This window comes from Hesperophylax consimilis, chromosome 18, assembly GCF_061612785.1.
Source record: "Hesperophylax consimilis isolate HC1 chromosome 18, BYU_Hcon_1.0, whole genome shotgun sequence".
NCBI classification, from domain to species: Eukaryota; Metazoa; Arthropoda; class Insecta; order Trichoptera; family Limnephilidae; genus Hesperophylax; species Hesperophylax consimilis.
Window position 1 is genome coordinate 22,775,494 of NC_142853.1, and position 11,908 is coordinate 22,787,401.

Genomic DNA, 11,908 nt, shown 5'->3' on the forward strand with positions numbered 1-11,908 from the left:
CCACACACTTTTCCACAAATGATCATCTAGTCAATCCACATAATGCAAGTGCATTATATAAGCTTAATAAATACAAAACACGTCAACTCACCAGAGATCAAATGGGAAAATAATTCACCGACTCCAGATATTTTAATATCAGAGGGTTCGGCTCGGTAGAACTCCTAACAGGACCTATAAATTATACTGATCCCTCAGCATAAATATTTACAAAATCTTTCGTAATCCTACATTATTTAAAATGACTCATTTTGCATTTTTTTATAGATCTAATACGCCTAAATTTTTAATGAGACAGATAGGTATAATGTCAGTTTGTCATAATATAAAAAGAATCTGAATGATGTTTTTATGTAGCCAATATTATTATTTAGGAGTATCACGTAGGAGCGACTACATTTACTTCTTATTGTAAATTACGTATTAACAACCCCTTTTTATTAATTTGTATTATTTTTATACCATGTGCACTTTTAAATCTGGTATATTTATTTTTTCACTTTTCTTATATTATGTAGGTACATCTAAATGGAAAATTATATGTACCACGTATTATGTTAATTTTATGTGTACCACGTATTAAAAACCCTCTGTTGGCACTGAATCATGCACTAAATTATGTAAAATATGTATCATGTGAAAGCCCATAAGGGCGTTTAAATTAATAAATAAATAAAATAAAATAAAAATTAGTTCGGAGCCAAATAGAATATAACTTAACGCATTATAAGATTGTATTGAAATACAGCACGAGTTTTTAAGACATGTACAGTCTAAACTTATTACTCCTAATGAAAATTAAGACATGTACAGTATAAACTTATTACTCCTAATGAAAATTCAGACATGTACAGAATAAACATATTAATCCTTATGAAAATTAAGACATGCACAGTATGAACTTATTACTCCTAATGAAACATTAAACTACAACTGTCTAATAAAAAATCTAAAATTAATAAAGCTGTCGGACAGGAGATTGGAATCTGATGTCATTTTTAATTTTTATAATCATTAATTTTTTAATAAAGTGAAGTTAAATAGTTGAATAATTAACATTTTGTTTCCTATAGCCTGATTGTAAATTTTAGTTGTAAAACTTAGTTAACATAAACGTTTGTTTACACTTCATAATTGTTTGTAATCCCTTTTTGTAAAAAATGGTTTTATTCTGCGTTAGAAGGTGGTTGTACCGTAAATAATAATGAATATTATTTAAAATAATATTGAGACTTCACTCTGATGATATAAACGCGATATGTAAACATGGCTTAAGAATGAGGTAACACATCTGCCCTTATGATGAACACTGTAATGGTGTCCGAAACGTTGGCTAAAGAAGGAGGTAGCGCAACACGGCATAATACCCCAAAATAAATCACTTGTACATTATTTAATCTCATATATGATTCTCATAGTAATTACTATCAGAATAATTATCCAGAATGACGGTTCGAGTTTTATTTAAACTTTTGGCATATTAAAAATCGAGAGAAAAATATTGTGCTTGAAAAATATGTTCACATGGATTAAAAACACTGATTTCGAACTGATTATAAATTTTACTATGCATGGTTTGTTATACAGGGATATTAATAAATCGTCAATGAAAAACGATTAAAACCATAAGAGACTTAAACGCTCTGTGATTGGTCGGCGGGTTCTGACAGAACACGAACCACAGAAACAAAGAACCTCACGAGTATAGGTTGACCACACGCATTTTGCGGACAGTCGCGCTGCGTGGACTTGTACACGGGTCACACTGCGGTATTCAAATTATTTCAAATAATACCTATATTTTTAAATAATTCTTGTCATTTATTTTGAAATTTGTTGATTTCATACCGAAAGGGATTGTCATGTTTCATACCTTGCGGGAATGGCCTTACTGTTAACCGACCAAACTGAGATATATTTGACGTATCCCTGCTAGATTTCGTTGGTTTTGGCAATATGAAAAGTTATATGAAAAAGTATTTATCTACATTTTTGACGATATTATTATTATATCAACATAAAACACTTATTTTTTCCTCATCAGATTATATAAAATCGAATATAATAAAAAATCTATCACTGAGTGCATATTTTGGAATATATGACCTAATTAAGATGTGTTATGTTCTCTACGTGATATCTTCCAAGGAAAAAGTTGTGCGTAACCATGGATCTTTTATACGCTGGATGGTAAAACAATATTTCAGTATTACAAGTATCAGGAACTAAGGCCGTAATATAAACGTTTACTTAGGTATAATCATCTATCCATAGTAAGTGGCCGATTGAGTGGCGTAAAATAGCTGACAATTTGTAATTTTTAAATACCTAGCCATTTGTCCGTAATTTTACGATAATTCGGTTTTACTATCCTCGTTTTAATAAAATCATTTTCTTTTTGTCGAAATTAGAAAAATATCTTAGAAAAGATTAATTCACTGATATTGTTTCATATAATTTTAACAATTCATCAAATTTCAACGTTCATTTGCGACTTCTATGAATGTCTTATTCAAGGTCTGTTATTATATCATTATAGGTCAGTGACTAGACAGAACTGAAATAATAACAGAACTTTCACAGAACTTGAAAAATAACTTTGAAATTTGAAGAATTGTTCAAATTTTCTGAAATAACCCGTCCTTTATACTTATACATACGACGGGTTGATGTCAGGTTTTTCAAAGAAATCGTAGTATTTATTGATATTTCAACGCTTTATTAAGGCCCTGTAGTAAGGGTCCAAAGATGGTTTGAAAAGGAGATGTGCAAATACAAATGTTAGAGGGAGCGCACTAATATTAAAATACGATAATTAATAAGCGAAAATGGTAAAAATATTTAATAAAATACTACTCGTTTGAAATAGAGCAAAAATCTATCGACAAATGCTTTAGTTGGAAATTTAAATTTAAAGATACACTTTGATTTTTTTCATGCCTATAACATATTTAATAACAGAAAAAAACGTGTTTTTAATAATTTTCGAAGCTTACTTGGTGGTTTTTTTCTATCGAGGAAATATGACATAATTAACGTGTTGGCATAACAAATTTACAGATATTATCTTAAAAAGTAACATACCTATATATTTTTTGGAACTTAAAAACTAGGAGAGTTAACGAGAAACTTGTTATACATTATTAAAAATCGGATATAAAATTGTGAATTCTATTCAAGCTCTATTATTATATCATTATTGGCCAGTTGCTTAAAAAACTGAAATAATAACAGAACTTGAATTGAACCTTCACAGAACTTGAAAATCAATTTTAAAATTTGATGTACTGTTAAAATTCTTTGAAACGAAAGTTAAAACTTTCATCAAAACAAAATTTGATGTACTGTTAAAATTCTTTGAAATTTAAGCATACCGAGTTCTGTTTTAACTCCACCATTTGGCATTTCATCATATTCAAATGTTATAAATTGAGTAATTAAATATAAATCTTACAGAACTACTAACAGGTTTGTTGTTATTAAAATCGTAATTATCAATAGTTTGATTTTAGGTTACGTTGAAAATAACTCAACTCATGTACAACCATATACTCATTTCATTAAAATTTGCAACAACGATTTTCAAATAGGTAAAAAAAAATGTAGATGGCCAAATTTATCCAATGTATCAATACTCCCACATAACAGACTTTCCATTGTAATACAAAATGGCTGACTCGCGAGTTTCGTAAAAAATGATCCGAGATAAATGATTTAGGAGTATCGAGGAATAATATGGCACAGACCACGGATCCAGTCACTAGTGATGTACATCCCTCATCTCATCTCCAATATCTCCTGTTACCTCCACTGCTCCGGTTACCTGGGTAACTCTTATTACGAGATGTGAGTGATCAGCGAATATGATAACTGGAACGCTACGCGATTACGAAGTAGGTAGGTATACAAGATCTGATATATTTTACATTGATTTGAGGGATGTGTTATTCGAATATTTTGTTATTTTACAAGGAGAAAAATGAGTATTGCTAATTATTTAATTGGATTAATTGGATTCTTATTACACATTTTCCAAGAGGTTTAATGGGTATGATATTATCAGGAAAGGTAGACGCATAGAATTTGTTTTCGATGCTTTGCCTGCCTCTTTGCAGAGTTACAATAATATACCTATGTACCTAAGCCGAATGTGAAACGCAATTTTTTTCTACGTTCTACCCATATGCCTACAATTAGTGGCCCTAATATCTCGTCAAAACATATTCCAATATTTCAACGCGATAAGCGGTGCACGTTGACCAGATTCGGTGGTTTCAGTAAAAGCGTTGGAAGAATTGGAGATTGAAAAGCGGAACCTATTTTTTCCCTTCATTTCTCATCTAAATAGAATACATGAATGGGTGCAGGCAACATTAACAAAATTTCAGTAAATTTTTTTTAATCTTGGCAAACCTTTGTCGTTGCAAAAAAACGATTAATGAATCAACCCAAATCGATGCAGTTCTGTATATCTATAATTCTATCACTCTGTTTCATCCCTTTAACGTCAATATATGACATCATTTTGGAGCAGCCTTACTTCACTGGCTTTTCGTATCTACAAAACTTGCCCCTAAATTTTGAGTTTGGGTACAACCCTCCCCCGTTAGTGATTGATAAGTCTGGTTTCCCCATCACATCAGCAGTAGTGTGTAGCGGGCTACCCCTAGCAGGGGGGCGGGTACCGGGTGAGGGGGGCGGTAGATACACCCCTTGGGGGGCGGGGGGTGGGGGTGTATCTGTCCTCTAAGCGTGTGTTTCCAGGGGTTTAGTAGTGAGGGTGAGCTTAGAAGCGGAGTAGCTCCGGAGCAGGGCAGAATTGGAGATATAATAAATATTACAATATTAACACATAAATTCATCTTGTGAGATATGTGGAGATCAGCAAAGAATGCAAGGCTGTTGTAAGCGTAATGAGTAAGATTAAGAAAGGGACCCGTGTATGATTTGGGCACTAAGAGCGAATGAAAGAAGAAATGAGTATAAGGAAAGACGCAAATGTGAGTGGTAATTGTAACCAACACTAAGGACGGGTTGTTTTGGAGAATTCATCAAATTTCAACGTTCATTTTCGGGTTCTGTGAAAGTCCTATTAAAGTTCTGTTATTATATCATTATAGGTTAGTTGCTCGACAGAACTGAAATAATAATAGAACTTGAAAAAATCTTTCACGGAACTTGAAAATTAACTTTGAAATTTGTTTATTTATTTATTTATTTATATATATATGTATATATACGCCTAAAAAGGCTTTTAAATAGAAGTGATAAATGATGCAGTGTACATAGGAGAATATGTATTATACAGGAGATATTGACAGTAAATAGATGTAATCCATTTTAAAGAAGGTACAAAATACACACTTGTAAAATTGTGATTATAAGTATAATGAGAATATATTAAAAAATATGAAGCAATATTAGTAAAACGAAAGAGTAACACAAAGTAAAAAAGAAATTACAACAACACTTCATATAAGACAAATCACTAATTTACCAACGCTACTCTAATTTGTAGGATTCAACAAATTGTTGGTGTAGTTTAAATTTGAAGAATTGTTTAAATTCTCCGAAACAACCCGTCCTAGGTGATCGATATAATAATTTAATATTCACTTTTTTTCAGTTTGGGAGGCGGGTATGGCTACCTCCGCCCAGCGACCATTTATTAGATAACCAACACCTCTGCCATAGGTCACCTCAAGTGCGTCGCTACGTTTGTTATTTTAGCAGGAGTGCCCGGGTTGATGTGGTGCAATTTGTCTGGGTCTTGGCGACAGATGTTTCCAACCGCGTAGTAGGCCGGATCGAAAGATACTGGTTAAGGGAGACCTTTTGACTCCTCCAGCAGGGCTCTCTAGGAATATCGCATTGCACCGAGGTGGGAGGGATGGATTCATACGTCCGTCACTCCTGGACACACTGACCCCCAGATTCCCAACCATCCTTTATACCTGTAAACTTCCCAGAACTTCATCTCCTTCCTTTCCTAAAAAGATCCTCCATACAGCATCTCCAAAAATGACAAGGCCCAGATTGGAGTGATTTTCCTCAGACCCTCCTATGTGGAGCTTTAAAACAAACTGAAGTTACGTCACACCTTTATTGTGTAAAATAACACTTGTTTCGTTGAACATTTGGGTTTCTAGGTTCCAATCAGATTACAGATGGAATCCAACTTTCATAATTATTAATCTTAAATATTTTTTCCACTTAGATTCTATGATTTTTCAAATGCTGTTAGTTCAAAGACAAACCGATTTTTCGCTAATTATGTAATGAACAATTGAGTTTAATTTGGGAGGCGGTATGGGTACCACCGCCCCGGGAAAAAAATATTGGAAAATGAACATCTCTGACATAGATCGCACCAAGTGTGTCGCTACTTTTGGTGACTTAGCAGGGGTGCCCGGGTTCATGAGGTGAGGTTTATCCAGATCTTGACGGCGGATGCATCTGCCCACCAACTGCGTCACAGGTTGTATTGGATGAGGCCGTTTGAAGGAGACACTTTTTCACTTCTATAAGTCAATTACTAAATACAAAATACTGACCACCTACGCACCCCTCATACTGTTTTCCTTCCCATAACTTCCTATCCTTCCTTTCCTTAAAAGACTCTTCACACAGCATCCCCCAATATGACATGGGCCCTGAGGGATATTGTTTTCCTCAAGTTCTCCTGTGTGGGGTCAATGTAAAAAAGGCTAAACAATTCTTCAGATTTTATATAAGCTGTGTGGAAATATCAGGTAAATAAAATAAAAATTATTTTTAGCGCCTACCTACCTATTTTTCAGTCAGTAAATTTACCTCCCGCAAGGTTTGAAAATCTCGAAAGGATCGAAAAGCTGAAATCCCGATTTTAATGAAGATGTTCTGCCCCGATATACCTATATATAACATATGTAGATAGATGACATTTGTCACACGAGAACGGGTCATTCTACGACTCATTCAACAGCTCGGCTGTGAAATGATTTTCCGTCCTCTGTGATTCCTTCCTCTTCAACATTTGTATCTTCATACCCAGATTCACACCTTTCTTTCCTTAAAAAGGCCCTCCTAACAGCTCCGAAGATGAGATGAGCTTATAGGAACATTATTTCCATAACCTCTTGTGTAGAGACAGTGAAAGTTTTTTAAATAAAGATCGTGTTTTGAGTTCTGACTATTTCGGGCCGCATAAATAATTTACGATTTTTTGTTAAAATGCTTGATTAGTATTCTCGGAACTTTTCTAAAGAGATTTTCGCCTAAGCGCTCTCTTGAATGATCATATAACATATTATATTCATTTTCCTGTAATTATGTCTAGGAGAAAATGAAGGCCATACTATAATGATAGAGCCGACCGAATTACAATAGAGTACTGAGTATTTTTTTACATTAACCACACGCAGGAGATTCCTTGAAGAAAATAATTTCTTCCAGGTCATGCCATCTTTGAGGATGCTGCCTGTTAGGAGGAGTTTTCATGTAAAGGAAGGAGAAGTTCTATGAAGGAAAAAACGTATGAGGGGTGGTTGTAAATCATGGGGTCAGTTTCGAGTATTGATGGACGTGTCAAATCATCCCTCCCACAAACCCGGTATAAATCAACTAGTCGATAGAGTCCTGCTGGAGAGGTCAAAGGACTAACTCAACCAGCCTATCATGCAGACACTTCCGCCGCCCAGACCTGGACAAACATCACCCAAAGATAGCGAACCAATTGGGGTAACCTACAGCAGAGGTGTTTGTTTATAATCCTTAAAATTAATGTAAAAGTTTCTATTTCTCATTCCTCCCCTGTCCTCGCATTCCACTGGGCCACATAGCCCCACCCTCATCCAATTTTCTAAGTCCCACTGAGCAGCGTCCTGGGCCGAGGGAGGGAGGACTGTTCGGAGATTGATGTAGAACTTTCTGGGGGGTTGCGGGGAGGGGGGGAGTTCCACAGGGAGGATGGGGGGAGTAAGGGAAGTTCGGGTGGTATTCCTGCCACAGACTCGGGACTTGATTTGAATTGAGTAAGCTTCATATGTTACCGCCGATATATGGCGTTTTGCCTTTGAGAATTGTCGAGAGGATTTCGTCTTGCGCTAAATAACTCATCGGCTCTGAATACAAACACCCACGCCGGTGGACCCGAATCCCTCCACTCGATCGAATTGATGAAAAAAAAAACCATTATTTGTGGTGGAATTTTATTTTATATATCTGCGATAATCTATACTCTCACAAAGGACTTACGTGGGTTTTATAACACAAAATTTCGTGAGAGTTTTGTAGAGAGTGAGAATATTACAACATCAGAATCAAATTTTACAGGAGAAGCGTTTTCATAACTTCACCCTTATTTGAAAGTTAACTACTTATCCCCTTACTAATAAAAGTGTTTTAAATTTTACACATCTAATAAACAAGCATTTGCCATTGATGGTTGTTTATCAGTTGTATAAAATTTAAAACGAGTTCGTTAGTAAGGTCCAGGGAATTAAATGTTTTTAATTAATTTAATGCATTTACAATAAACGGTTACTTTACCCTATCTACATAACACTGTTATAAAACGTCATTAAATTTAATATATTTTTTAAAGAAATAGAAATATTGTTGGGTTATATATATATATATATATATATATATATATATATATATAGGTTTATGATACGGCACTTTGTACATCTTAGCGTCTGCAAATAACCGGAACTATTGGATCATTTCGACTTACTTGATCATTGAGCACTTACTTGATCATCGACAAATTGAGATTTAAATGCCATTTTAATCGTCTCGGCGAGACGAGATCAGTGGCATTTTCAACTCAATTTGATGTGACAAGTGCGATTTTCGTGAGCATTAGATATGCTCCTATATGCGATTTTATCTCAGATATTCAACCTGACTTTGTTAATTATTTCTATCGTATGTTAAACTAACTTCATTGATCTCAAAAAGCGACGTTGCCATCGTTATTTGTGTCAAACGCAGGTGTACAAATAATTTTCTAAAGTAATTAAATGTTTTAACAATTGTATGCAAAAATAGCCTCTAAAGTAATATTATTTAGAGCTTATTATCGTACGACATTGCGTATTGGTCTAAACAATATTCGAAAGGAACTATAAGGCTCAAGAATTGTATGCAAAATTAACCTCTAAAGTTATATTATTTAAAGCCCATTATTGAATGATGTTGTTTGCTAGCACAAGGCTGGTTTGTTTGTATTGGTCCATTTGAAGCTAGCTTCAGGTTAGTTTTCTGAAACACTTATGACTTGTAACTGGCTAACAGATAATATTAAATATTACCGTTATTCAATGTTCGTATATCACGAATCAGTTGACAGGTTGATTTGTTTTTGCGTTTTATTAGCTTTATTACGAAGGAGATTTAATAAAATCTTTCAGCTTTGCGAAATGGATTTTAAATACGGTAAGCTATTACATATTTCTAAATAGGTAATAACCTTAATTGTAAAATATAGAATTAATATAATAAATATAATATTAACAATTTTAATCTATGCTTATCAAATGAGTACAGAATAATTACCGTATTTTATTATATAGGTCATGATTTTTTTCTTTCTTTTTTGAGAACCCAAGCAGTAAAATTATTTTGAATAATAGATATATATTATGTATTAACAAAATTCAAAAAAGCTAACCTAACAACTTGTGGTAAAAATGTCAAATCAAACTAAAGCCATATTCCTATACTAAAATATGCATTTAAAAGCATGTTTTGTTTTCAAACAGTTGTTTCTTAAAATAATTAAGTTAAAACGAAGTTTTACACGTCGGATAATCACCCATTAATTTGTTCATATTCAAATTAAACAAATTCCTTTGTGGAAATAAAATTTGCAAAAACAGAAAACTGCAGGTACATATATGTATGTTTCAATGTGTTTGTTCTTGATATTTTATAGATGTTCCAAGAACCAATGATTTACGTACATCAATAAACAGTACTGACGACATGATCTCGTCTTCACCCTTTTCGCTAATTTCCAAAGGACAAAGTTTAATCATCAGCAATATGCAGAGCATACTGGGCGAAGAAATTAACCATGAAACTTCCTCAGATTCAGGTAATATTCACTGATAATAATCTGAAATATTACAGAGCTACCTTAGCTTAAAGTAAATTGTTATAGGTAATATCAGAAATGCTGCTAATTAAATATTCCGTTGCAAATGCTTAATTAGTCTGTTGTTTTGTCATTATATTAGGTTAGGTTTCATATTTGTGCACATGACTTACTTACTACATTGAGATATTATTATTGGATAAATATATAATATATTTTTTATTTTTTATATATTCAATAATATTGTTATTGGGTTTATAAAAACAGTTTATTTTTAAACAAGTTCTGCTGTGTAATTATTATTACGCGTGACAGCTGTTTCGCCCTCTGAAGGCATTATCAGTTTGATAATGCCTTCGACAGTTTGATAATGCCTTCAGAGGGCGAAACAGCTGTCACGCGTAATAATAATTACACAGCAGAACTTGTTTAAAAATAAACTGTTTTTATAAACCCAATAACAATATTATTGAATATATAAAAAATAAAAAATAAAATGGAGTTCTACAAATTAAACTTAATAACAATAAATATATAATATATTATGCTTTATTTTAGAAACCAAAACTGAAGTAATGTTAGAAAGGAGTCCGCCGACGTCCGAAGATGATTCACTATACAAACCGAACAACGTTACTTCTTCGATAGAATCAGGTATCTACAGAAAACATGTTTAATACTCTTGAAACAATCAATACGTAACATATAATTTGATTATTATATGGTCAGAGGTGCGGCCCAGAAAGCCGAAGGTCCGGTGCGAGTCCCAGATGTGACCGTATCTTTTCTGTTTCAGATTTTAGATTGAGTGATGCTAATATTGTCTTCATTTAATTAAATAATTTAATTTAATTATAATTATTTTAAAAGCAATAATTATTCGCCTGAAACACTCATCCACATTGAAAAATTTCCTGATAAAAGATACTTTATTTATTTATTTATTTATTTAAACGCCCATAGGGCTTTTACAGATAATAATGTACATCTTTATTTATTTATATATTTTTTTAATTATACAGATCTTATATCTTATATGATAAATATATGTTATACAAAATAATATAAGAAAATATCCGAGTTAACAAAATATAGGTACAAATAATTGAGATTTACATAACGCCAACGGGACTCGAACCCGTGTCCCCTCGATTTCCGGTCGACAGCTCTGACCACTGAGCTATGGCGGCTTATCGCTTATCCGCGAAATAATTCAATATATACTAGTGTTTCATTCAACAATGACTGCTTTCTTATAATTTGAGGTTTTACTAATTAAGTTTAAAGAAAGCTAAATAATGTATTGTTACTTTTTAGATATGAAAATTTCCAACGCCGATGATGAGCAACATCATTTAGAGAAGCTGGAGGCAATCGAAGTGTCATCGACTACAACTCGAAGCACTATTTCTACTAGTAAATGAGCACGAGTGCATGACCGTAAAAACTCATGTCCATATTGTACTAAACTGGTAACGAACATACCTTCAATTTCAACCTTTGATTTAGCGTTTGACCCTGTGCATTTTGATGTTTTTATTAAAGCCGTACAAATAAATAGTGGTTACGATGAAATTACAGGTTCTGTAAAAATTCCTAGCATGCCTCAACGACTTTGTACAATCTTTTATAGCCGTACAAAGTCGTTGAGACATGCTAGGAATTTTTACAGAACCTGTAATTTCATCGTAACCACTATTTATTTGTACGGCTTTAATAAAAACATCAAAATGCACAGGGTCAAACGCTAAATCAAAGGTTGAAATTGAAGGTTTCTGTTCTTTAATAACTATATACACCTTGGCTAAATCCCTCATCTTCGATGTT

General features: G+C 33.3%; 1 protein-coding gene across 1 annotated transcript; it reads left to right on the forward strand.

Annotated features, from left to right (window-relative positions):
- Positions 1-9,948: 9,948 nt before the first annotated feature.
- Positions 9,949-11,661, forward strand: LOC149415527 (uncharacterized). Its single transcript, XM_089642656.1, has 3 exons — positions 9,949-10,081; positions 10,640-10,735; positions 11,399-11,661. Exons 1-3 carry the CDS (start codon positions 9,970-9,972, stop codon positions 11,503-11,505), a joined length of 315 nt encoding a protein of 104 aa, XP_089498782.1. The 5' UTR covers positions 9,949-9,969; the 3' UTR covers positions 11,506-11,661.
- Positions 11,662-11,908: the final 247 nt, after the last annotated feature.